This window comes from Bolinopsis microptera, chromosome 7, assembly GCF_026151205.1.
Source record: "Bolinopsis microptera isolate Bmic1 chromosome 7, MBARI_Bmic_1.0, whole genome shotgun sequence".
NCBI classification, from domain to species: domain Eukaryota; kingdom Metazoa; phylum Ctenophora; class Tentaculata; order Lobata; family Bolinopsidae; genus Bolinopsis; species Bolinopsis microptera.
In genome coordinates this window covers 12,024,726-12,051,855 of record NC_087078.1, presented here as the reverse complement: position 1 = coordinate 12,051,855, position 27,130 = coordinate 12,024,726, and the positions used below count along the sequence as shown (strand labels likewise).

The 27,130-nt window shown below is 38.7% G+C and overlaps 3 protein-coding genes across 5 annotated transcripts in view; 2 read left to right on the top strand and 1 right to left on the bottom strand.

Annotated features, from left to right (window-relative positions):
* Nucleotides 1–27,130, top strand: part of LOC134819026 (uncharacterized) — a 104,790-nt gene that overhangs the window by 35,003 nt on the left and 42,657 nt on the right. The window lies entirely within an intron of this gene.
* LOC134818701 (uncharacterized) lies at nt 1,914–21,737 on the bottom strand. The gene is made up of 25 exons (XM_063828341.1): nt 18,144–21,737; nt 17,711–17,789; nt 16,850–17,609; nt 16,586–16,749; nt 16,177–16,445; nt 15,846–15,966; nt 15,594–15,704; nt 15,332–15,430; nt 15,098–15,178; nt 14,796–14,923; nt 12,575–12,735; nt 12,143–12,263; nt 7,658–7,850; nt 7,206–7,349; nt 6,825–6,923; nt 6,526–6,724; nt 6,260–6,363; nt 5,160–5,346; nt 4,692–4,780; nt 4,240–4,351; nt 3,801–4,013; nt 3,530–3,661; nt 2,985–3,128; nt 2,673–2,810; nt 1,914–2,502 (listed from the first exon to the last, which is right to left on the bottom strand). Exons 1-22 carry the CDS (start codon nt 21,735–21,737, stop codon nt 3,532–3,534), a joined length of 7,158 nt encoding a protein of 2,385 aa, XP_063684411.1. The 3' UTR covers nt 1,914–2,502; nt 2,673–2,810; nt 2,985–3,128; nt 3,530–3,531.
* LOC134817786 (uncharacterized) lies at nt 10,138–11,876 on the top strand. Its single transcript, XM_063827112.1, has 3 exons — nt 10,138–10,801; nt 11,042–11,161; nt 11,452–11,876. The coding sequence occupies exons 1-3, from the start codon at nt 10,753–10,755 to the stop codon at nt 11,592–11,594; spliced, it is 312 nt and encodes a 103-aa protein (XP_063683182.1). The 5' UTR covers nt 10,138–10,752; the 3' UTR covers nt 11,595–11,876.

The window sequence follows — 27,130 nt, the reverse complement described above, 5'->3', positions numbered from 1 at the left end:
AACTTTTTACTTAAGTACCATTTTTGACTTAAGTACCGTTTCGGAAAGGACCCCCTGTTCATCAATTAACTGACTACCTTACTCGGGATTATTATGACCGGGATAAAGTGGCGGGTTTAGGGTAATTTCGCCATATTTTTCCCGAACCACATTTTCACCGGTCGTTAATAAACCCGCCGACTCAGCTTTTAGGGTTCCCAAGGGGTATGGGTGCTCATATTTTAATCGTTGTCTTATATTCACTAAAGAAGACTATTGGGACACTTGTTGTAGGTTTTTCGACTTCATTTGGCTAAAATTGCAAAAAATTCACCTTTTTGCCCAATTCTTGTCATATATCCTTATTGTCAAAGTTGATTTAAATAGGCCAATTTTTAATTTCTTAGGTATTGACTATCTCTACATAGTGAAATAGGACTCAAAGTAAAAGTAACAGTTAAATTAAAACTCGAATTAATTAAAACGGTCAATAACATGAATCAGTTTCATCAGTCATTTATTCATAATTCTAAACAATGTGAACGATGCATTCTTTCGAAGATTTTCTACAAATTGAGTCATAATGGTTATTTGATACACGTAAACATGTAATGCTAATTCAAAACAAAGAATTTGCTAGAGTCTACTTTCAACAATTATTGATAATTCGACTTGTTTCACAAGTTTTAGCAATGCGAAAATTTCTGAACCTGCTTATCTCTAATAAGGAAATTTACATCTGAGACAAAATTTTTGAATCTAAAATTGAAAGGTTGGACACCGGTAAAATGGCGACCGGGAAAATGTGGTGGGTTTTGAGCAATTTCGCCATATTTTTCCCGAACCATATTTTAACCGGTCGTTAATAAACCCGTCGTAATAATCCCGAGTAAGGTAATTAAAATACTGAAATCGGACATAGAGCCGCGCCAAGCAATAGCTTTAGACGAGGTGAATGAAAAAACCTAAAGTTGCGACATTAGAATGTCATCGCGCGTTACACAATCGTTCAATGTTATTTGCGCTGCAGAAGGACTTTCCACAAACCTGTACCAAATAAAATGGTTGAAAATCTAGTGTTTCAGTAAATAACTTAGAATATATTTTCGATTTTATCCAGATCCTAATATATGATTTATTTGAAACTTTCCAGATAGTTATATAGCCATAAAACGGATAATCTGTGCAAGTTTGGGCGAATTTCTATGTGCCAAATTGGAGATATCACTTCAAACACAAGAACATATCTACAAATCGGTACAATATTTGGTACCAAGGGATATATCTCGAGATCTGACTATATCTCAAATTTAGCAGATAGAAATTCGCCCAAACTTGCGCAGATTATTCGTCTTATTACCATATACTCACATAACTATGTGGAAAGTTTAAAGAAAATCGTATAGTCAGATCTCGAGATATATACCTTGGTACCAAATATTGTACCCTGGTACAGTTTGGTACAGAAATTCCAACTCTTGCACGAATTACCGTACCACAAATATCTGAACAAATTCCTCAACAATCTTCTTTAAAAAGGATTCAGTGCTAATTACATCAGCTTTCTACCGAAATAGAGTCTGATTTATGAACATTTGGAGGGAGAAATCGAAGGTTGTACATTATAACGTTTTTCAGGATAATGTTTTGATACATTTTTTTAAAATATTGTATTTGATAAATAATTAATGTTGGTAGGGAAATATGTATTATATATCTTTTTCACATAGTGCGATGATATTTTGTAGACATGTGTGATGATGTGATGTCATATATTTTACTTTACTTTACTTTACTTCATAATCATTCCCTGTCAAACCAACCTGAACTATCTAAAAACATGTTTAAAAGGTATTTTGATAATGGATTGGAAACGTTACAGTCGAATTTTTACACCTTAGCATGATTCACCCAAACCAAAGAAAACAAAAATATTAAAAATTAAATAATTTTGAAATTTAATAAATCTAAAATGTCTACAGTCAAATAATCTGAAAATCAAATAAGTAAGAAACAATGTTGAATTCTTAGTCATTGTCGCTAGAACCTTAACATTCAAAATTATTAACAACATCTTGACTTTTTTCACGCGTTATTTATGATGCAACACCAGCTAAAACTAAATAACTATAACGGACGACCATAAAAAGTCACCTCATCACAGAACTAAAACTACTCTAACTATTCCGTCAATGTTCAGAACACCTTGTTCATGCTATATTCTCATAGTTCATTGTGCATACTTGCATTTCGTCTCTTCCTCCGCTTTCTAACACCACCCGTTAAATTCCCTGAACCAGTCGAAAACAACTCAGTGGCAGATTCAGATTGGTAGTTAGAACCTTGATTCTCAGCTAGGTCCCCAGACGCTGCTTTACCAAGTGTAGCACTATGATGGGTAGCGCGGCGCTGGCTCAGGTTGTTGTACTGTAAGTTGTAAAGAAAGCTCTCTGATCTTGAAGACCGCCGTATGGAGGGATTATCTAGCTTTGTGTGGTGATTATTCCCACTTCTATCAAACAGCTGAAATTTGTATGCGACTGTTTATTAATGTTGTGTGGTCCAGACTCCCCAAGAATCACACAGAAAGTATGTAAATAACGGCAACAGGCTCCAAATAACCACCTACATGTGATGAACGAATGAAAGTCTGTAACAGGTCTGTAACAGGTCTGGGACCTGACAGTAATTACCGTATCTGAAGTAGTCGGTTCGTTCATATCGTACCAAAGTAGCAACCTCTCTTGAGCCTTATATTTCTCTAGTTTCGGATCACTGATGAAGGTCCCCAGTTCTTGTGGAGTCTCCAGTCTTCCTTTCACTATCCGTACCTGATATTTGTGAGGATTGTTTAAGGATACTTTGTGGAAAATAATAAGTTCAGAGATCGGTGTATTGGTAATGTGATAGGAATAAGGAATGGTGGCTTTTAAAACCGGAAGAACTTTATCACTCAAATCAGATAAAAATTGGAAGTTATCTCATAACATAAAGTTTGAACACACTTCATCTATTTTGACTGGCGAGGAGAGTTCTTTATCTCCCAGATACAGGATATCTTCTAAAAAGTCAGGAGGTTCAACATTCTCAATCTGAGCTTCTTGATCACCATTTACATAGAAACGGACTGTGTGACTTGGTAGTATGTACTGAAAGAGATCTGATTTATAGTTTCAAGCCAGTTGGCTTTTACGTTTTTTGAAAGTTTTAAATCTTTTCTCCTCCTTAACTATGATAAAGGAACCTTGTTGTAATTCTCATTGCTAATTATGCTCGGTATTATTGTCATAGGAAATGTATTAGACATGTTAGCCATCTGTTGTAATACCTCTTACTTTGAGGTTAAACTAATGTAATCTTCTCGCAACTCTATACCAACTTTTATCAAATTCAGATTTAAAAAGCTCATAAGTGTTAAAGCTTTAATTCTAACTTGAACAAAATATTGAATGCGATAATATTGCAAAATACAAGTCGAGATAGTTTGAGCAATTACTGTTTTCAAAAAGCGTTGGCTTGTTCAATCTTAGGTCATAATATTTCCACCAACCTCTATAACCAAGTTGACCCATAATAAATTGTAATCAATTTCGTTTTAGCACGAATCTCTAACGCGTACCAAGGATACGTCCATCCTTTAATCTCAACACGTGGTGTGAAAGTTTTATCTTTCTTTCCAAACCTGCGGTGTCGCTTAAGATAAAGACATTCACATCAACAATTTATAAATCGCTGCCTTTTTAACTATGAGCTGTCACCTGACATCCGACATGCTAATTATATACCAGGCAATCACAAGATCAACAATCACCAAAACCAACCTAAAGAAAAGTTGGTATTCTCTGTCTCTAGAAGAAATCGTAGAATCGAACGCGAGCCTAAAACAGATGTTCTTTTTATCAGAGCAGAGAACGGTAGCTTGACAGTTTGGACCGTTGTCCTGTAGTTTCGCAACAGACTGATCCAGGGTGAACCAGATACTGATCAGCAGGGAGGTTGGGGTGGTGGGCAGGGTGAAATTAAGTGGGATTATCCTGAAGTGGGATATTTAGTTTTTTTGTCGTATTTTACTTCTTCTTTTTTTATGTGGTCATAAAGTAAAACAATACCGTTTTTTACGATGATACGCGCTTAAACAACATTTGTGATTTGGGACATTATGATTCCTCGAAGTGTAAAGAATGTATCTAGGAACAATAACCACAAAAATCTTGACAATGCCACTGCTAAGCCTGGCTGCTCAGCATGATAAATACTTACGAAGGTTCTGAACTGAGACTGAGTGCCCCGTTTGCTCTGGGTTTAGCCTGATACTTGATATTGGACCAGTAGGTTTTGGGCTGGTTGAAGGCGTAAACCCCGATGCTCCCGCCTGCAATTATCACCTCGTTGAATTTTATAGTATCAGTGTATTACAATAACTGTGCTGGGTTGGTATTTAGGGTTTTAATTCCTGTATGAAGTTGTATCGATACTTTACAATACGGGGCCCAATTTCACAGCTAATATTCTAATACTCAGTAAATCTAGTGGTGACTGTTGAGGTGTGAGAAAACTTTTGTTTGTATCTTGAAATTATTGATCATTTTGAGACTCGCCGGCCAGCTTCAAACTGATCAAAGATCTAATTTGAAGTAAAATTGTTACCTGATATTTGGATTGTCTCATTATCACAAAGATTAATGATGATTAAAGAAGTATGAACAACAAACCAAATATTCGGTTGTAGTGTATAGGTCCAGTATGAATGATAACCTCGTCAGCTTCGTACACCCACAGTTCAAACATACTTACGCTAGGCCTGGGATATTTCTGTTATCATCCAATAAAAAGAATCGTTCAGTATCTTTCAAAGAATTCGGATAAGATTATTAAATTTCTAGCACCACGACATTTTAACAGAACAATAAAATATTTGGTTATTCAAATTACTAACTCAAATTCGTGAAATTTTACAAAATTAGTTAGAATATAAAATGTCTTACACAGTGTTACAATGTGTGTTACAGTGTGTGTTACAGTGTGTGTTACAGTGTGTGTTACAAGCGTGTGTTACAGTGTGTGTTACAGTGTGTGTTACAGTATGTGTTACAGTGTGTGTTACAGTGTGTGTTACAGTGTGTGTTACAGTGTGTGTTACAGGGTGTGTTACAGTATGTGTTACAGTGTGTGATACTAACCTGTGTTTTAAGTACCATCTGTATGCCTGGTTAAATTGCCATGGTATCTTGTTTCTGTCATACCACAGCAATGAACTCTGTGAATCCTGGGACCCTGTATTCCATAACATTTCAGTATATTTCTCACCAAATGCTAACACATCTTTGCTAGTGTGTATAGCTTTAATGTGTAGACCCCGCAAACCTCCTGAGAGTGGTTCTTGGTTAGTTCCACTGACCACTATTATTATACTGTCAAAACATTACAGTTAAGATTGTAAGATATTTGTGTCTGTACATTTGTTTAATGTAACTGGAACGGCACAGATATTAAATCTTAACACCGTGCCATTAACAGGATACATGTATGTGATAAAATTCTCCTCTAACTTTGTTCCTGGAACGGGACTAGTACTTAGCCCTGAAGTTGCCCATCATCTTGACCTTTTAACGAGCACTAATCGTGAGTTATTCGATAATTTGTAGTCTTTATTCATCAAAAAACACTTTTATGCGTTGACCCAATATCTTTATTGTCAGCTCTTTTGCAGACCGGAAGTCTCTTAGAAAAACTGCAACAAGACCAAATTCTGATCAAAAGTCACTTATCATACTTTGAAACTGAATAGAAATATGATGATGATAATTAGTTTTAAAAATACAATAAAAACAATATGACAGTATTTACCAAATTAAATTTACAGACGAATTTCACTGATTGTCTTAGTAGCCATGGGAAAATATATCACTCCTCTACGAGAAGGAACTTATTGATAATTATCACCATTCCCCTCGTCGAATAGAAATGCAAGGCGGTAATTCGCTGGGCGGAAATATCTCTGAGTAGAGAGCCAATAAACCATAGACGACTCGAGATTTGGTATTTCAAAATATGAAGATTCTAAAAGTATGTGACCATTGGCCAGGTGTGAAGACACCATGACTCAGTTCGACCAGCCAGCAGTTCCTTAACAGAGCTTACATCTCATTTTTAGGACTTTTGTAGGAGAAACGAACAGAAATAAGATGATGGGATGCTGAGCAAGACATAGACAGACAAGCAACATGCGAGAAATACTGACAAACATGCAGACATGCAGACATGCAGACAAACAGAATACCTGCATTCAGATAAGCTTTATGGTCCTGTCTCCACTCGACCAAGAAGAATTTTCTAGCACTTTGGAATCCGAACACAATTCCGATGTAGTTGCCAGGTGAATCACTGAGGTGTTAATTTAAAATCAAACTGAAATTATCTCACTTAATTTTCTAAACATGAAGTTTTGACATCATGATTAAAGTTAAAGGCGTTAATATGATCCGGTGTTTTAAAATAAACTAGTTAATTTAACCACACAATATCCATTGTAAAGATGTAACCTACCCCTCGACAAACCAAGTCCCGAAAATATCTACATCATCCGATCTGTTCGATGTTATTCCCACAAACGGAGCTGAAAACTCTTCGAGCTGATGGAACTCGTTTGAGAAACTAGCGTTTTTGTCATCGTACTTCCAGGCAAAGTCGGACTCGTCTCGCTTTATCCCGTCAAATACGAATGATTTCCAGGGCGCCCTCATCGCTGAAATAATGCGGTAATCTTATTGTTATCTACCTCACAATTATCTACCTTGTAGTATCTCTTTAGCGAGAATAATTCCTGAATAAGAAAATTTTCTTACAGAAAAAGTCAACGTTTTGGCCGATTTTCTCATTCCAGGGCGATGTGTCTAAGTAGTCGGGAGTGCCGTCTCCATCTGCATCAGGACCAGTCAGTGCATCTGAAATGACAAAGTTTATCATAAGACAGTATGAGACGGTATTGATAGTATTCCTCCGAGATGAGGTATAGTATGAGATAGTATCCAACTCTATGAGCACTTTAAAAGAAGTCACCGGTTTCCAAGCAGCCCGGGGAATGTTTCTCGGTAAAAATCCCTGACAAATCTCAAACTACAGGTTACTCCACTGAATGTAATTGGAAATCCAAATCGGGTGATCTATTTATCGTAAGATGACCCGGTCAATCTAGTTAAACATCACCAAAGTCAGTAAGTACATACCTTTGCAAATACTCTCATCTCCTTGAAAGTAAGGACAAGGATCCTCATCGTTTGCTAAGCCGTCATCATCTATATCGTTATCACAAATGTCACCAGCCCTTCGTCTGTAACTAGCTTCTACTCTCGAGTAATCCACATCTCGGTCTGGTAATTGTTTACTTATTTATCAATTAGCAAGAGGGTACTAATATATAAATGCTTACTGATTATTCAATTGTTACAGAACTTTATAGTTAGAAGGATACTTATTTTATTGGGGAAGGATACTTTTTTTATTGGGGAAAAATCACAGCGAAGTCAAATTTTGTCATGTTGTTAAATATCACAACAAACATACAAGGTAAGCCAACAACTTTTCAATTAACAATTCTCAGTTTTACAGATGAACGAATGCCTTTTTTTAACAAACTAAAACATAACGAATAAAAAATAAAGTAAACAAATTATCTTACTGTTCTGAGAGGCGTCGCTAAATTCGGGGCACAAATCAAAATCATCAACAATACCATCACCATCAAAATCAACACCCTTATCACAAATATCACCTACACCATTCCAGTCATCGTCCTCTTGTCCGGGGTTCCTATTTCGCTCCCAACAATTGTCACACTTGTCCCCAACCCCGTCTCTGTCTTTATCCTTGGACTGTGAAAGAAAAAGTTTATTGATGTTTACAAGGATTAGTTTCAGATTCATCACTTTGAGCAAAGTGAAACCCGAACATGAATAATTAGAGACTGGCTAGTATAATTTTTAACATTGGAAAGTAATTTAATTTCGCTGTCAGTCTAATATTCGATAAAAGCGAGAATACTCTGTTTAAATAATAAAGTATTTGATAAACACTACGCGAAGTTGGATTGGTACATTCGTCCTTTAGCAATTCAACTCTGCTAACAACTGTTTTACATTGCATCTTCCTTCACAGGACGCCTCTACTGAGGTGTAGCAGAGTTTAACTAGCATACTTTAAGTTACATCTCGATACAAGACAGCAAGGTATCTTGAGCCTTGAAGCAAGCAAACTACAGTAAAATTATTTTTTGGACTGCCTTATTTAACTTGAGAATTTACAAGTTTAAATTTAATTTAAATTTATCACAGATAATACAATAGGGTGCAGTTTAACTACATTTAAACTATGAGACAGTGAGACTACAGATACATCTTGATACAAGTTAGCGCTCTGCACTCATCTGACGGTATAGCTAGATATCTTGAGCCTTGAAGCAAGCAAACTACAGAACAATTCTTTTTTTGGACTGCCTTATTTAACTTGAGCATTTACAAGTTTAAATTTAATTTAAATTTATCACAGATAATACAATAGGGTGTGGTTTAACTACACTTAAACTATGAGACTACAGGTACATCTTGATACAAGTTAGCGCTCTGCACTCATCTGACCATATAGCTAGATATCTTGAGCCTAGAAGCAAGCAAACTACAGAACAATTCTTTTTTTGGACTGCCTTATTTAACTTACAAGTTTAAATTTAATTTAAATTTATCACAGATAATACAATAGGGTGCAGTTTAACTACACTTAAACTATGAGACAGTGAGACTACAGATACATCTTGATACAAGTTAGCGCTCTGCACTCATCTGACCGTATAGCTAGATATCTTGAGCCTTGAAGCAAGCAAACTACAGTAAAATTATTTTTTGGACTGCCTTATTTAACTTGAGAATTTACAAATTTATTTCATGAGATCCTTGGATCGGAGCGAACAAAGGCTCAGGAACTAATAAATTCTTCAACGTTTCTACCATTTAACAATAACCAGCATCTAACGAAGGACTCTTTACCTTAGACTTCACAGCAGTTATAAGGCCTCAGGAGCAAACAGATCGGAGCATCACAACTCCCATACAAACCACCTTTAAAAACTCATATTTATAAAGGGTAATCCAACTCTACTCAGAAGCACCACCTTAAAAGTAAACAAATGTGCATCACCTCTGTCTCCTGCTGAGCAGAACCGCCATGTTAAAGTAAACAAATGTACATCACCTTCCCACGAGAATCCACATCTATCGATCATTTTATTATTGTATCTTATATTCTGCTCAGAATCTGTTTCATAACCGTTTAACTTTCTAACAAACAGGTCGGAAATTTCCGCCCTCATCCCTTCCAAATTATTTATTGTGGTACCATGTGATGTTTCTTTCATTCAAATTTCTGGCTGTTTCTGAATAGGCTAGTCTATTATAAAACAATCAGACATTTGAGTGAAAGAAACGTCAAATCATGAGACTCAATAATTATACTGGACTCAATCAGGTACCGCGTGATTTTAACAAAGCCAATAATAATAACCAATTAATTCCGCCACTATAATCGTGATTGTTCAATATTCTTTCATTCAACATTCAGTTCTTGTGTTTGATTGTTGTTCCAGTCCGAGTACTGAACTGCTGAACAGTTGCCAATAATTCCATCCAGGCCTGCAGCCTGCAGCCTGCAGCCTCACCCGGATTGATCCCTTTTAAAATTTAATACGTAAAATTGCAAATCTGTGAAATTGATATTAAGTCCATGTCAATGTCATTCGAATGATTGAAGATACCCTGACAATTACAAAATACGTATACGTACAAGTTCTAGAGCACATATATTTCTATTATTTATTTGGAAATCCTTATTTTCTACTCGAGATGATCTAAATCAACGTCTAGTTATACATTTGCTTGGTTTCCAGCATTCTATCTTCAAGCTGTTAAAATTAAACTTTTCAGATAAAACACTAAATTAAATAGTAAGTAAAATAAGTTTACTTATTTTCCAGCATTCTTCTGGAGAAACCTCAACATTCTTTCTTCAAGCTGTTAAAATTAAACTTTCAACTTGAGATAATTGATGAAACACACTGGAACGCTCTAGATTATCTTCGCTCCCTCAATAGACAACAGAGCAAGGAAGGAATGTTGAGACTATAGACTATAAGTTCAGCTGTCCCTTTTATAGAGCTGCTCCAGTTCACTAACATCCAGTTCTCCTTGTTGGGACTATAGACTATAAGTTCAGCCGTCCCTTTTATAGAGCTGCTCCAGTTCACTAACATCCGGTTCTCCTTGTTGAGACTATAGACTATAAGTTCAGCTGTCCCTTTTATAGAGCTGCTCCAGTTCACTAACATCCAGTTCTCCTTGTTGAGACTATAGACTATAAGTTCAGCTGTCCCTTTTATAGAGCTGCTCCAGTTCACTAACATCCAGTTCTCCTTGAACCTCTGGAACATCATTATGTGTGTACCCAGACATACGCTCCTTCTTTTATTTTACTTTATTTTCGTTATTTTTATAATTTGTATTGCTACTGAGGTCGTTCTCCATAGCTTAATTTTTTTTAATTAAAAAAAAGAAGTTTTATCAACGAATATTTCTGGACACAGTTCTTAAAGCAATACTGTTTTAGATTATATTAACAATTTCTTAACCGGTGTATCCGCGATCTGTATTATCATATCGATACCACCTTTCTTTCATACTCATGAAATCAATATAACAATCACAATAGATATTACAAGAAGCTATAATTATGATGATGAAGTTTGTGGCAGTATTTCTACTCGTGGCTGTATCTTATGGTAAGCAAAATGGTGGTTTATTTTAATCTGCTTTAATTTGTGAATACCAAATTTCCATCGACTTATAACAAATACATGATATCGACATTACATTGGTATGTTTACACCTTACATTTTTTAAACATTACCCAATTACAATGTAACCCAATTTAAACTTATTAACACACTCAAAATTAACATATATTGCCTGAGATCTCCTTGAAACAAGATTATGTTAATTATGTTTAATTATGTTTTCAGGACAAGAATGTACAGATAATGTCGGAACAGAATTTTGTGAGGGTTACCTGGCATTGGGTGGCAAGTGCGACAAGTACATGACACCAAGTTGTCAAAAAACGTGTGGTGACTGCCCGCTAGGTTAGTCAACTTTTTCAGTCAAATTGTCACCTGAGGTAGACGCGAAATTTGAAATTGGGGTCTTTAAAATTGTCAAATTTCAGCTTTTGCTGCATTTAGTGTATCATTTTGATAGGGAGTAGGATTGTTTTGCATGTATTTAATATGAAACTGAGTTTATGAGAAATTCAGATAACCCATTTTACCCCACTACAACTGGTGGGAGATGCACCTAATTAATCGTTAATTAATCCTTAATTAATCCTTAATTAATCCTTAATTAACGCGTATTTAATATTACAACTTTTCAGCTGCACCATGTCTTGATACCTTGGAGGCTCTGAGTCCTGGGACTTGTGGAGGCTTTGTAGCAATGTACCAGGGAAACTGCAAGGGAAACTCAAACTCAAAATATCTATTGGAACAGTGCGCTAAAACTTGCGGTGTCTGCTAACTGGGTGCTAAGTGCTGATGATAACGCGATCACGTGATGACGTGATGGTGGAGGGTACGAGGATAGAGACAATTATTCATTGTTATCTTAATCAATGAGTACAATTAGTTGATTTCTGTAATCATAGCTTACAATTTTAAAATGTGTTTAAAACGATTCCTTATTACTTTACTATACTATTCTTCTTTTCCTGTATTTGATGGTATTAGCATTTGCATTTGTCTTATGTATCTGTCTTATTTGTTTAAATTAAACATAATGTTATCACAGATACAGCAATCAATCCGCTAGTTTATTGTTTTGATTTACAGTAGATAAAACATTGTCCGCTCTAAAGTATAAAAACTGTAAATCAAAAGTTGGAATGTTACTAACACCATTCACCACCAGTAGAGCCTACTAAAAGATGCTGAATAGTCACTGTTATAGTCACTGTTATTAATGGAACATCATTACAATACTAGACATGACTCTTTAGGGCACATAATAACTTATGATGATGAATATTACTAATAATGACTCATCATGACTAATTATTTCAGACTGACCGGGTCGTTAGCGATGTAATCACAATTGTCTCTCTCGTCCTTAAACCCGTCATTATCCTTGTCATCGTCACACTTGTCACCCCACTCGTCACGGTCAGCGTTCAGTTGACTAGGATTATATCTGAAACAAATTAACATACTTTAGTTAATAGGATTATATCTGAAACAAATTAACATATTTTAGTTAATAGGATTATATCTGAAACAAATTAACATATTTTAGTTAATAGGATTATTAATTATTAATCACATTAACAACAGCTGGCCTTTTCAAATCGAAACATGCAAATATCAAAAGATTGATTAATAGCGAGGACTGAGGAGGTTGTTTTGTTGTTGGTGCGTGTTTGATTTGACACGTGACATTCATTAACAAACCAGCTTGCAACATCAACCTATCATTGTGTATGAATATAAACTTCAATAACTAACTGGTCAGGGCAATTATCGCACAGATCTCCCACCCCGTCCGCGTCCTTATCTTGGTAAGTGGTAATGTTCAGATAAGGACACAGATCCTGACTGTTGGGTAGTCCGTCTTCGTCTATATCCGGGTCACATGCATCCCCAATGTTATCCCGGTCCTCATCTTTCTGGAGAAGGGATCAGGGTATTATAATAACTAGCAGGAACCCGTATAATATAACCCTAAACGGTGTCAAGACTCAAAATACTAAAATATTTATTACCTATTTAATTGGCGTTTTTGACACCACTTGGGGGTCCAAATTTTCGGCTCTAAAATCATTATTCCTTGGCCAATTTTTTATTTTTTCATGCTAATTTGAAGGCCATTAAAGCATTTGACCCAGCCAAAAAAGTTCCAGTTGTATATCTTTTACAGTTTTTGCGGAAAGTCTCGTTAAAGTTGATGCCGTGGTGTCAGTAAAATGGCACAGATATATATATATCGTCTCGCTTTATATATAGTAAGATATATATAATATATATATATATATTATATCCCCAATGTTATCCCGGTCCTCATCTTTCTGGAGAAGGGATCAGGGTATTATATCCGCTTTTTTTAACTCGAAAGAATCAAACAATGTCTTTTGCTTAAGTCTAGTTATACATTACTTTATCATATTTTATTGAACTAAGGTGTAGTATTGCCAGATCCCAGTTCATTTTGTAACGGAGTTTTATATTAACAGGAAACGATGTAACAGAGTCGATATATTTTAATGTTGCCATGGGGTGGCAAGTTTCCATACATCGTGGTCCGGTAGTTTCATTGCGTCCTAATATATGGCAAGTGGAGGTGATCTCAGGAATCTCAGGAATCTCAGGGGCTGGAACGCTATACTAGTTTATAAACGCTATACTAGTTTATAAACGCTATACTAGTTTATAAACGCTATACTATTTTATAAACGCTATACTAGTTTATAAACGCTATACTAGTTTATAAACGCTATACTAGTTTATAAACGCTATATTAGTTTATAAACGCTATACTAGTTTATAAACGCTATACTAGTTTATAAACGCTATACTAGTTTATACTCATCTTTAAACTGATAGAGATGTTAACTAAAAAATATTGAGATTATAGTAAGTTTCAATTTAAGAGATTTGAGATCTCGTATCACAGTATGGGTGATCGAAATTCGATGGATGTTTGGCCAATTTGTATGTTTAGAAAAGTTGTAAATCAATATGTGTGAAGTAATTTTATTAGATAAACACAGGTCCTGATACTAATTCATATTTATTGTAGAAAAATTCAACGCTGACTATGATATTGCAACTTTTGCATTTATTAGTGATGAGGGCATTCGGAATCTTCACGACTGAAAAACTCATTTCAGTAATCCAGTTAGAGCACTTCAAGATTCAAAAGAGGAAAACCACGTGACCAATCACATGTCACTCGCCAGAGAGCACGTGGTCCCAGGGTCATTGAGTTACTCCCACTGCCGCGCTTAGCGGTGTCGCCATTAATTGGATTTTATATTTTAAATTAACAGACATTATCATATAAACAAGTCCTCTGCGTTTCAGGCATGAATATGATGACGGTAATGAAAGTTGGTTCATTGATTTCGATTTAAAAAGCAACGTCATTCTCATCTCAATACGTTTTATTTATAAAACTGTACAGTTTGAAAATTTACAGTAATCTACACACGAACCAGCCATGGTTACTAATTTTCCGTCAAATTTACAAAGATGTGCACTAAATCTCCACAATTTTACCAAAAGCAGCTCCGTGCTACCTCAAAGGCCCCTCGCCCGAACTATCCCCTCTAACAGGAACAGTTACAACACTTATTATACACTACTGAAATAGGTAAGAACCCCCGCGCTAACTCTGCTTTAAGCTCTTGTTTTTAGGACTCGTGACGTTCGTTTTAGTTAGAGTACAGGAGAACAAGTTGTGCGGGTACCAATCTGGCAACAATCCAAGAAACAATATCAAAATTGGACAGTCCCTTGAGAACGCAAATCTTCGTGGGATTTTCGGTGAAGATTGTTGATATTTAGGGAAAATAATAAAAAGACTTCTAAAATGGTGAGCATGAGCGGAATATTGTATCATGGCGACAAAATCAGCATTATCGGTATTTCTTCAAATTTTTCCCGAAACCTTAACGGCAAGTTGCTGTGGGAAGGAAAGATCGGAAACTAACGGGCTTGAACTACCAACCTGGGAAATATTAGGAATACTATGGCAGTTATCCTTCTTGCAATGTGGTCCGGCACAGTTAAGGGTGTTATCAGGGAAACCATCCGCGTCACTGTCCACCCCACACTGTCCGCCCCTACTACCATCACCTAAAACAAAAGATACACTTTTATAAGTCTGTTAGGTTTTTATTTGGAGTTGTGATAACTGATTGATCGAACAAGCTCCTTCAATAATTATGGTTCAGTACCAAGAGAGGCGGAATCTGTGAAATTTGGGTTCAAACGAGTTTCAAAAATGATGATTTACAAATTATGGTTTACCAGCGAATCCGATGTTACAGAAGCAAGCATGTTTCAGGGGTCTGATGTAAGTACAAGTAGCATTTGCAGCACACGCGTCCTCTGTCAGATAAAATAGTTAGGATGTTTCTTTCTCTTCACCCAATGTGGTTCAAAATTAAATTGAATGATAAGCCTCCGTAATCCGTTTCATAAGATTAAACAGTTGAAAAACTGCAGCATTATTATAGAACTAAATTCGTTAATTAATTCAACCTTCTTCGCAAGGGTTGGATCTTTTGCAGATTTTGATCCCAGAGCTGGTTCCAGCTAGAGCGTACCCCTCTCCACAATCACCACACTCGGGAGCAGCTCCTGGAATAAAGGAGGGGGTTTTGGAGATGTGGGAATGTAGAATACCGCTTAACTATTGATCTACTTTTCAAATTTTGAGGGTTTATAAAATCTTATCTTAAAATGATCTGAAAGTTTTAAAATCTATGATAAAAAGGTGATTATTTTAACAGTTACGATTTACCTATTTTGTTGATGCAGATGACATGGTCACCACACTTTCCATTGTCATTAAGACACTCATCCACGTCAGTGCAGTTCTGTTTGTTTTTTTCAGCGTACTCTTTTCCAATACCTTCAGGAATGTGTCCGGTAAGATGTTGCCAAATTCGACAAAGTTTATAGAATAAAAGATAAGCGAAAGAAAAGGTTCCAACGCATTCCAATAGTTGGTATCCTATTGACCATGACGCAGTATTGTTAATTTTTCCTTTACCTGATGGAGTGCTACCAGTATAACCGTCAGGACAAGGTTCACACTCGTACCCGTCCCCTTTGTTCAAACACTTCCTAAAACAGGCTCCCTCTACCTCACACTCGTCAATATCCTCACACATCTGGGCAATAAGTGTGGTTAATATCTTTATACACCTGTTTGTTATATAATTATATATGTGAACAAGGGGTGCCCTAGTATTAGTCATCACCAGCTGGGAAAATATCAGTAATATGTGAATTGTAAACATGGCTATTAGAACCAGGACTAAATAAATTTAAAATCCTAAATATCTAAAACACTCCTACACTACAAAGTAGTAAGTACACACCTTGCCGTCCCCCTCTGTTCCATACGGGCATGTCAAACAAGAGAAGTTGTCCCCTCCACTGGGTGTATTAACACACTGTACCCCCAGAAAACAAGGGTTCCTCTTCAAACAAGGACACTCCTCCGCGCTCCTGCACGGCGCGCACTTCTCACAGCCCCCTGACCTCTCGTTAAACGCGCACGGCTCACACCTCATCTTCTTGTGAGACGACTCGTACCCTGCAGGACAACACTCACACTTCTCGGAGTTGGTCTGGTTTGAGAACCTCCCTGGGGGACAAAAGGTGCAGAACTTGCCGTTCCCTGCAGTACCAGGAGAGCAGTCTATCTTGACTCCGTTCCTGCATGCTGCACCACTTGGGCACACCTGCACTTCAGGGCACTCCTCCTCTGTACAGTCCTCCACATACTTTGTCTCGTCCAATACTGGTGTAGTAGTCCCATCAGCACATCTCCAACCTTTCTTACACGCACTACAGTCACTGGCACCACCAAACGAGAACTCTGTTTTATTCCGTCTACAATCAGGATCTTCTTTAAAAACCGTGTAAGTACCGTCAGCCTGCATGATCTCCTGGGTACACGTGGTACATTTAGCACGTGTACCGTAACCATAGCAATAATACCCAGCTTCACATGGGTCACAGAACTGATGGCTTGCTGCCATGTAGTACCCCGGTGCCTTTACGTAGAACTCTCCCGTCTCCTGGTCTATCTCAAAACTAAGGGTCATGACACAGGACGCGCTGACTGTTACTTTAACGGTTGTTGTTCTTCCTAGACGAGGGGTCCCCTTGTCGATTATATGGACTGTTATCTTGTATTCTAACATCACTTTCTCGTACAAGTATAGGTCTTCTTTCATCTTGTATTCTTCTTCGTCGTCTGGGCGAATGATTTCTCCTATGAAGTATTCCAGCTTTGCGTTTTCCTCTTTGTCTTCGTCGGTGGCTGTTATTTCCAGTGGTTTAGTTGACAGAGCATCAATCATACCATCCCAAGTGTAGACCGGTTGCGTTGGAAGTGGCCAGTTATCATTGTAGTCGGTAATCTTAATCAGGATCACACCAGTAGACGTTAGAGTAGATCCACCAGGCAGAGTTCCAGTTATCCGATACGCAATGTAGAGCTGATCAATGTACCTGAAATCCAGTTCCTTGGCCAGGGTTAGAAAAGCGTTGTGATTTGTGACAGTGAAGCGAGATTTATCGGGGAGAGGAACAGGTGGTGTTTCAGGTTTAAAGGGAACGTAAGCTGGGATATTGTACCCAGGGTCAACCTCTGCTTTCTTTGTGATGTCAGGTGCAAAGTCGAATGTATCATCAACAAAATGAAAATATCTGTTGTCGTTGAGGATCTCAATAGTATATTCCTCAGTTGTAAATGGGTTTTGTAAGTCAAAGGTTGCGATAAAACCTTTGATGGGTTTCTCCTCTGTGGTTTCAAATACAAAGGTTGGTTCTTGGTTCATGTAGTCATTCTCGGGTATCAGGTTAAATTCTGCATTTCAAGAAAGAGCTTTGATTCGCAGTTACGGCGTTGACTGATAAAGATTTCCAGTTTGGAGGAGCTCCCAACTTCGATGAGCTTTCCATCATCTGTACCTTTGTCGATCTGTAAAAGTAAGCTGGTAACTTGAGGGAGTACAAGATATAATTAATATCAAACCACAAAGAGGACGACAAAATTCAGCCAAAACGAAAACTTGATCATATTGTTGAGAAGTTACCTGCTTTCACAACTATAAAATCAAACATGCTCCAATTCCATTGATTTCAGTTGCTTGGAATCTTCAACTTCAAGGTTAATCGATGTTTATGTCTGTCTGCAATCAGAATTTATAGAAAAATCAGTTCAATTAAATTTAATCGTGATAATCAAATGATACTTTGGCTTCTGTTCAAGCATAAACCTTAGCTTATAATTTCATAAGCAGCTTAAAAACTAACAGAAACTAATAAAACCCACCTGACATTCACCAGTAGCCATGATCCCAGTCCACACCCTGGCATGCTCCTCCAACAGCACAATCTCAGTACAAACATCCTCAGTGTTATCTTCAGGGTTTATCAACTCCACCAGGAGATGGCCTCCCAAGTAAACCCAACCCTCGTCAACGGAACCCAGTCTCAGAACCTCAGTGTTTGTTCTGATGAGGGAGGAGTAGAACTTGCCGGTGAAGCCAAGTGGTCTGATGTTGTAGTCACAGTCACGTGGTGCCTGATCGAAACTATCTGGGATGGGGTAGAACCGTTCAGCAGACAGTTTGTAACCACTGGGTATTTTGTTAGGGAGGACCAGGGTCTGCTTGGTTCGCACGTTTTGTGAATCTATTGGGCCGTACCAAGGCACAAAGCTGTCATCTCGATCTTGTGGATCTTCTTTGTACAGATAATTCAGCATTAGGCTCCGTCTATAAGTTGGTGAATTCACCATTTTATCGGGTCCGTAGCTGTTGAAAAGACCAACATCGCGGCTCATTTTGAAGTATTCAGCAGATAGTAGGTAACAATTATTACCGTCGTTACAAACCAGATCGTCAGGTTGGGGCACATCCTTCTTGTAGCCTACAACTTGGCTCCAAGCGCTCGGAATAACACCAGAAACTGTGTGGTGATTGAGAGTCACGTGACAGTAGTATGGAAGTTTCATGTCATGTGGAACTGCATACGAATTAGAGGCTAACCTTGCTTCTTCAAGCACTACATCACCATCAATATTCTCACAGTGAGCATCGTAACTTATCTGGGTGGAGGGGCAATTGTCGTAGAAACAGTAGTCAGTCATCTCCGTCCCCTCAAACCTCATGCTGTCTGGAGGCTTCCAAGATAACTTGAAAGAAATGTCGTTAATCTTCTCCACGCTAACATCAACAGGTTCACAAACAAAACTATCAACAGGTATCTTGGTAAAGTATCTGCTGTGTGCTTTGTCTTTCCAGTTTAGCTTGACATCGTTTAAATGGAGTGGGGTTTTGCAGACAGCGTCTTGAACTGATTCCTGTATTGGACTGACAGCCTCAAACAGTCCACATCCACAAGACAATCTGTTACTTTTCAACTGGAGCGCTTTAATTGGGGTCCCGGGTCCTACAATTGTAGAGTCCATTCCTGAGAGAAGGTTATTTTCCAAGCTCATCTTCTGTAGTTGAGATAGCTCACTCTGACTTCCAAAGTGACGAATTACGTTATCTTTGAGATCCAGTGTCTGTAAGGCTTTAAGACCGCTGAACATGTCGTTTGGTATTTCATCAAGACTGTTTTCTCTCAAATCCAAACTATCAAGACGGATCATTTCGGTGAATATGTTCGACTCCAAGCGATGAATCTTGTTTGATTTTAAAGATAGCAGCTTGGTTTTATCGTTGTTCCCGAACATGTTCTGAGTCAGTAGCGAGATACTGTTGTTCTGTAAGAGTATCTCGTCGTTACTGTTCGGAAGAGCGTTTGACTCTATAACCTCGATTAGGTTATTTTGGAGATGCAGCTTAGAATTACCCTTAACGTGGTACAATGCCCGCTCAGGGATTCGCTCAATTCGGTTGTTTTGAAAGAACAGTTTACCTACTGAACCAACCACAGCCATACGGTCAATCCACCTTAAACCCACATCCCAGAAACGTAGACCTTCGGAGATTTTAACATCATTGAATCCTTTCATTTCGATCATGTCCAATTCATTATCTGTGAAATCCACACTCTTAGCAGAAAACTTGTTGAAAGCAAGCGAGGTTATCATTTTCAAGGGTTTAACATTAGTAAAAACCGCTTTGTTTCCAACTGTTATATTGTTAAAAGCATATGGATGTAGCTTTCTAATTGGGTTGTTACTCACGTCAAAAGTCTTCAAATCAGCTCCATCGGGCACCTTCAATACTGTGATTTGGTGAAATGCGTTAGTTTCTATCTCGGTGATGTCATTATCATTTATTTTTAAATATCGGCAGTTGATGTTACTGAATGTGTTGGTTTTGATGCGTGTCAGTCTGTTGTTATCGAGACGTATCTGGTTCCTGACCTCCATGTTTTGGAACATACCGTCACTTGGGAGATCGTAGAGTTCATTGTTGTGAAGTAAAACGTTCCCTGTTATCTTAACCGAAGAGAAACTTCCTTCGCCTATGAAAGCGATCTGGTTGCCGTTGAGGACTATGTTGCCCGATAGTTTGCTGTTGGAAAAGTGGGAAGAATTGATGAATTTTAAGAAATTGTTGTCAAGGTAGATGCTTTCTAAAGCTGTATTCTTTGAAAAAATATCTTTAGGCAGGCAGGAGATCCTATTAGATGACAACATAAGATTCTGAAGGTTTGTTAGATCATGAAATATATCCACATCAACAAAGTCAAACTCGTTATTTGATAGACGTAAATCAGTGATCGTTGAGGGGAAAGACTTGTTTTCGATGAGAAGGATCTTATTTTGAGCTAAGTCGAGGGATCTCAAGTTTTCCAGCGTAGTGAAGTCTCCTCTGGATATAAAGGTCAACTTGTTCCTCCTCATATTGAGTTCGACTAGTCCTCTGAGGGAGTAGACTGCATTTGGTACTGCTTTTAGGTCATTGTCTTCCAACATCAAGATTTGTAGTTTCTCCAATCCCTTGAAAGCATCATCCTCAATCGAATCATCGTCAAGTATATTATCACTAAGATAAAGTTCCTGCAGATTTCCGAGTCCAATGAATGTGTTATTCTTGATTTGTTTTATCCGATTCGCCTCCAGACACAGAATTGTCAGATCAGGCATTAGATTAAAACTTGTATCATTAAAAAACTTCATCGATCTTTTAACGATTTGAGTTCGATCTATAAATTCTTCATCACTAAACCATTCAATATTCGTAATTTGGTTGTTGTTGAGATACAATTTATCCAGTTTAGAAAAGTCACCATGTATGAACATCGCATGCTGAAAACTTGACACTTCGTTCCAATCAAGCCATAGTCTGGTGAGGCTGCTTGTTCCCTGAAATGACCTGAAGTCCAGACCCTTTATTCCACAGCCACGTGCGGAGAATCCCAGCAATGATGGCACAACTTCAACAGCTCTGCCTGAGAAAGACAGTTTGTTAGAGTAGTCCAAAGTGAGGTGCTCTAGTTTCTTAGCTCCATTCAGGAAGTGGAACGGAATTTCTAACTCTCCATTCGCATTGTCCATCCAAAGTAACTCCAAGAACCGCAGATTCGGTAATGATGTAAAACAATCATGCTCGAAATGATCAATGGGATTATAGCTGATATTAACATGAATCAGTGATGTCATAGGTTCCAGGCTATATTTACCCATAGATGAAATGCTGTTATGTTCAAGCCCTAGGTATTTGATGGAGTCCTTAACACCCTCAAGTGCAGGAACCTGTGTAAGTTCATTGTGGTGCAAGGTAACCAACTCAAGCTTTGTACCAGCAAATGCGGAGGGTGATACATAAGAAATGACATTTTGGCCAAGGTTAACTCTTTTTAAATTAGGACAATTTTTGAAAGCTTCATCAGGTACTGATACCACCTCGTTGGCGTACATATCAACAAGCTCCAAAGAAGCCATTTCCTTGTAAAATTGTGGCATGCTGTTGATCGCAGTCCAACAATAACAAGCTTTTCTAGCTTGAGCAACCTGGTAAAAACTCCATCCTCTATGAAGACCAGTTTAGGTAAAGAAATAAGTCGTAAAACTGTAATAGCATTAGATACAGGGAAGGAATCTGCTGATATATTCACAATAGATGCTTTGTTGATTTCAACAAGTTTGGCTGAAGGTGATATTTTTGAACAGTCCAGTTTGGCTTTGGAGGTGTCACATTGATTTGGTATTGTTCTTTTGTCATTAAAATAGTTGTGATTAAACTCATATCCCTTCCAATTCTGATTCCAAAATCCGTGCCACTCAGGTTCTTGCAAATAGTCTATATTTTCATATTCGAGATATTCGAACAACTTATATGAAGAAATATGGTGGTCCACTTGCAACTGACAAGATACATGGAATCGGCAAAACACAGTCCATAACAGAATTGGCAGAAGAAGAGATATAGTCATTCTGAATAGGTTACAATCAAACGCATCTCCATCACCTATATGAAAAAACAGCTATCAGTGATAAAATATCTTGAATAAAGTCTGTGATTTTCCCAGCAGAACATAAATATCAAATCTATACATTGTACATTCGAAAAGTTCAAATTACAGCACAGCAGTGCTTTTAAGTTTTATTCAATCCCTTACTGACTTCAATAATGGATAGAATTTCTCGAGGTCGATAAGAGGTACCAGATATGATTTTCAGGATTAAAATATCAACCAAAGCTATTTTTAAACTTTTATACAACCACATGGTTATCGTTCAGTTTATCAGGACGTCGGTGAACCACCATTCTCCAACTCACATGGTTTCAAGTTCATACTTATTTTATTTTGGTTCCTCCAACAGCCCATGCTTAACAAAAAAAAATTTAATTTTAGCACATTTTACAGAATCAACAAATTTATAACAACGAAACATAATGCTTATCACCCCATTTATTGTTTTAAAAAGTCTGGTAAAACAATTTGTGACCTGCCTATTGGCCAGGCACTGCCATAGACTCAACACATGGTATGTGGGGTATTTACAGAGGCACATATTAGGTGCGATGGGTGCGGGATCGCACAATTTACCGTTTTCCGCACATTTCCGCATAATTTATTGTTTTCCGCACATTTCCGCACATTTTGTAATTTTCTGCATATTTCTGCATAATCTAGAATTTTCCGCGTTATTTCGGATAATTTTGAAATTTTCGCTTTAAGATTTTCGAGTGTAAAAACCAAAATATTTTAAAAGTCGGGCTCTTTTATGACCGTGACTCAGGCCCTTTCGGGACCCTGACCCAGGCCCTTTCGGGACCCTGACCCAGGCCCTTTCGGGACCCTGACCCAGGCCCTTTCGGGACCGTGACCCAGGCCCTTTTGGAACTCATACCTAGGCCACGTGACCCAGTTACCACGTGACCCAGGCCCTTTCGGGACCCTGACCCAGGCCCTTTCGGGACCCTGACCCAGGCCCTTTCGGGACCCTGACCCAGGCCCTTTCGGGACCCTGACCCAGGCCCTTTCGGGACCCTGACCCAGGCCCTTTCGGGACCCTGACCCAGGCCCTTTCGGGACCCTGACCCAGGCCCTTTTGGGACCGTGACCCAGGCCCTTTTGGAACTCATGCCTAGGCCACGTGACCTGGTTACCACGTGACCCAGGCCTTTTCGGGACCGTGACCCAGGCCCTTTCGGGACCGTTACCCAGGCCCTTTCGGGACCGTGACCCAGGCCCTTTCGGGACCGTGATCCAGGCCGTTATGGAACCCTCGTCGTTACCGTACTGCGATTATAGTGTATCAGTTATCATTCGTAACTTCACCACATCATCTGATTACTCTATATCACATCACAACGTCATGGACCGTTTCCTAAAGAAACGAACAGCTACAGACAGTGAACCATCATCAAGCTCACCACACAAGAAACAGAAGATACCTGCATGGGATCTGATCAACTCTATCAAGAGGCGTCTTCAAATAACTGTTTCCTGATCTCTACCAGATCAAGTCACTGTTCTCAGATAACTGAATCTCAATATTAGGTTCAATCATGGTCTTAGTAAAAAACTACACCCTCAGTAACACATAAACAGACCTATTTTTGATAAGAGCGGCGGTTATACGTTTAGAATTTCCAAAGTCCTTGAGAAAATGCAAAAGAAAACCGCACAATTCCCGCACAAATTTCGAAAAAATCGCCGCACATTTGCCGCATAATTGGTAAAAATTTACCGCACCTTACCGCACATTTAACTTTTATAGTCGGGTGCGGTACCGCATAATTTCGATTTTTTTACCGCACCTTATATGTGCCTCTGGGTATTTACCTTGGACACACACCTTAAAATCGTGTCATTCCTGAACTGGTTGAAACCAGAAATCGAGACAATTCTGCGCAGAAACCAGAACAGATTCAGTTGACCCAGCAGATATTGGTAGTTGGTACTGAGGCATCTAATAGAGGGTGTCAAGAGTCGGAAACTGCCAGCTGATCTGATATTTATAGACTTTAAGAAGGCTTTTGACAGTGTACATTGTGGGAAAATGCTCAAGATTCTAGAAGCTTACAGCATTCCAGTCAAAATCGTAGAGCTTATACGGCTCATGTATGAGAAGACAATGGCCAAAGTCCTAACTCCAGACGGAGAAACGGAATTGTTCGAGATACTAGCACTTAGCAGGTGTGTTACAGGGTGATACCTTAGCACCCTACCTTTTAGCAATAGTCATCGACTACTGTATGAGGCAAGCCATAGGTAATGATGCGGAGCAACTTGGACTCACTCTCGAACGTAGAAAAAGCAGAAGAGTGGGGCCCAAGATCATCACCGATGTAAACTTTGCAGATGATATAGCACTTATATCTGAGGACATGGACAAGGCTAACGATCAGCGGCAGCGAGCGTGGGGCTTCACATAAACAAAGGCAAGACCAAGGTTATGACATTGAATATGGAGGATCCATCTAGGAAAACAAATTTTAGGAAAACAAATTTAAATTTAAATCTAGCAACCTCCAAAGTCGGTCTGGGAAAGCCATAGAAAATGTGGATGATTTCATCTACTTCGGCTCCTGGATTGAGAGCACAGATAAGGGTTATAGAGGGAAAAGCATGGGGTGCCCTACATAGACTGAAGGATATCTGGAAATACAAACTCTCAAAGAGTATAAAGATTAGATTGTTCATTGCGGCTTGTGAGTTAGTACTACTCTATACTCTACAGATCAGGAACCTGGACACTGACAAAGGCTCAAGATGACGGGACATACACAAAAATGCTTTGTATGGTAGTCTACCAAGACTGTCAAACAAGTTACGAAGCAGGAGACTAAAAATGGCGGGACACTGCATCAGACATCCTGATAGATATGAGTAGATATGAGCTACTTGCCAGTGATTTAGTCTCATGGGAACCTATGCATGGTAGAGCACAACAAGGTCGACCAATATAAAGCTATTTGTCCATGTTACTGAAGGAAGTTGGGACAAACTCTAAAGAGGATCTGCAAACCCTGATGTGGGACAAAAATATATGGAGGGCTGGCGTAGATCGGACTTAGTAGTTCCGAAATAGTATGTAGTAGTAGTACGTAGTAGTAGTAATCATTCATTAATGGATTGACGCGGCCGCGGACAATTTCAATCCCTCGTAGCTTGGTTCGACCTATTGCCGGCCTAATGGTGCATCAAATCAATCTAACGAAGGCCCACAAAAATATTATTTGATGTGATGCATTTTACCTAACCATGTGCTTTCGCGCCGCTACGGGCGCGCTTGTTTTACAAGTAAACAAAACATTGATACTTGTTGCGTATCGCGCGAAAAGTGGTATGCAACGTATGTCGAAAAAACCTTTTTACCGCCGGGAAGTGGGCGCGCGTCATGCACTGCAAGTGCAAGGGCTTTGGATAGAGCAAATAATGCATAATATACTACAACCCCTTCAACTATAATGTAAATTATGTGCTGACATGACATAACAGTTGATTGATAACTTGCTCTGCATATCACATATACCTACGCAGACAAGAAAGTGTTGCGACAGGCGCGCGACGTTGAAAACATTTAAACAAGTATCATCCGACAATTGTTGCATTGACTAACAATGTTATTTTAGCTGTTGCTCAGCTCTAAGCTTTTGTTTGTATCACGTGGTGACCCCCACGGTTGACGGATGTTACTCGTCTAAATTTCTTCGAAGTAGCGCGCCGCTTTCTTCTCGAAATGTTGGCCCGATGGCAAGAGCTACGAAGCCGGGCCAGATCATTAACAATGATCAACCCCCACGGTCGCTTCACAATAGTAGAGTTTCGACGATACAGGGGGAGCCGCGCACTCGTGCGCGGCGGGTCATACAACGTATGACAAGCTTTTGTTAGTCGCGCTTGCTCGATTGCTTCCACATTCCCTCGTGCCTCGATCGTATACGTGCGCAATATAATTATGCATAATGCAGGATCCAAAGAGCGCATATAGGGACAAACTTGTAAGTGTATAACCTACAATTCAAAACGCGCGCCGAGTTGCAGACTAGTCGACATTTTGCATTCTGAAACAAATATTGTACCAGTATCACCCGTTGATTGACGATGTCAACCCATCGAGATCGTTGTTCTGCGAAGCAGAGCAACGATCGACGATGGGTTTTGTAGGTTTACAACCTACTATGCCAAGACGTGCGCCGAGTTGGACTCGTCGACGATATATGGAACAGATATTTTATTACCTGAGGACCCCAGGCTATTATGTTCATTAAATAACATAAAGATTTGGCGGAATGACAGGCTGAGCGCGGCCCAGTAAATATTTTACGAGTATCACCCGTTAACGATGGGTTGACAAGCAAGAAGACTAGTTCGCGCGGCGCGTCGAAGCGGCAAAGTCCTCCAATATCACTCGTTAAGGACAAACACGATTAATATCCGCTAACTAACGATACAAATCCTTTTTTAGCTTGTTGTTCTGCATGCGACGTTGCTATACTATATTTGACAAATTAAATTTTATATATTTAAATTATAAAAAGGATTTATTTTAACCTTAACGGGTGATACTCGTAAAGTATTTGTTTCATACTTTGTTCCAACTCGGCGCGCGTCCTGGTAGGTTGTAAACCTACAATTTATTGTCATACGTTGTTTACCTGGGGACCCCAGGCTATTATGTTCATAAACATTTGGCGGAATGACAGGCTGAGCGCGGCCCAGTAATACGTTGTATGACCCGCCGCGCACGAAGTGCGCGGCTCCCCCTGTACTGTCAGGACGACGTTAATGGTCTGGCCCGGCGCGCGCTACTTCGTAACACCACCATAGTGAAACGACCGTAGGGGTCACAACGTGATACAACAATTTTAACCCTGGTTTTAAAAACTTTTAAAGCAAAAC

Excerpts from the sequence above, each read along its gene's own strand:
- LOC134818701 (XM_063828341.1), bottom strand. The coding sequence starts at position 21,737 with ATGCCACAATTTTACAAGGAAATGGCTTCTTTGGAGCTTGTTGATATG. Across the intron at positions 12,736-14,795 it reads GTATTCCTAATATTTCCCAG|AAAGATGAGGACCGGGATAA; the intron begins GTTGGTAGTTCA and ends TCCCTTCTCCAG. Across the intron at positions 4,781-5,159 it reads AGATGGTACTTAAAACACAG|GCCTAGCGTAAGTATGTTTG; the intron begins GTTAGTATCACA and ends GAAATATCCCAG.
- LOC134817786 (XM_063827112.1), top strand. The coding sequence starts at position 10,753 with ATGATGATGAAGTTTGTGGCAGTATTTCTACTCGTGGCTGTATCTTAT. Across the intron at positions 10,802-11,041 it reads ACTCGTGGCTGTATCTTATG|GACAAGAATGTACAGATAAT; the intron begins GTAAGCAAAATG and ends TTATGTTTTCAG. Across the intron at positions 11,162-11,451 it reads GTGTGGTGACTGCCCGCTAG|CTGCACCATGTCTTGATACC; the intron begins GTTAGTCAACTT and ends ACAACTTTTCAG.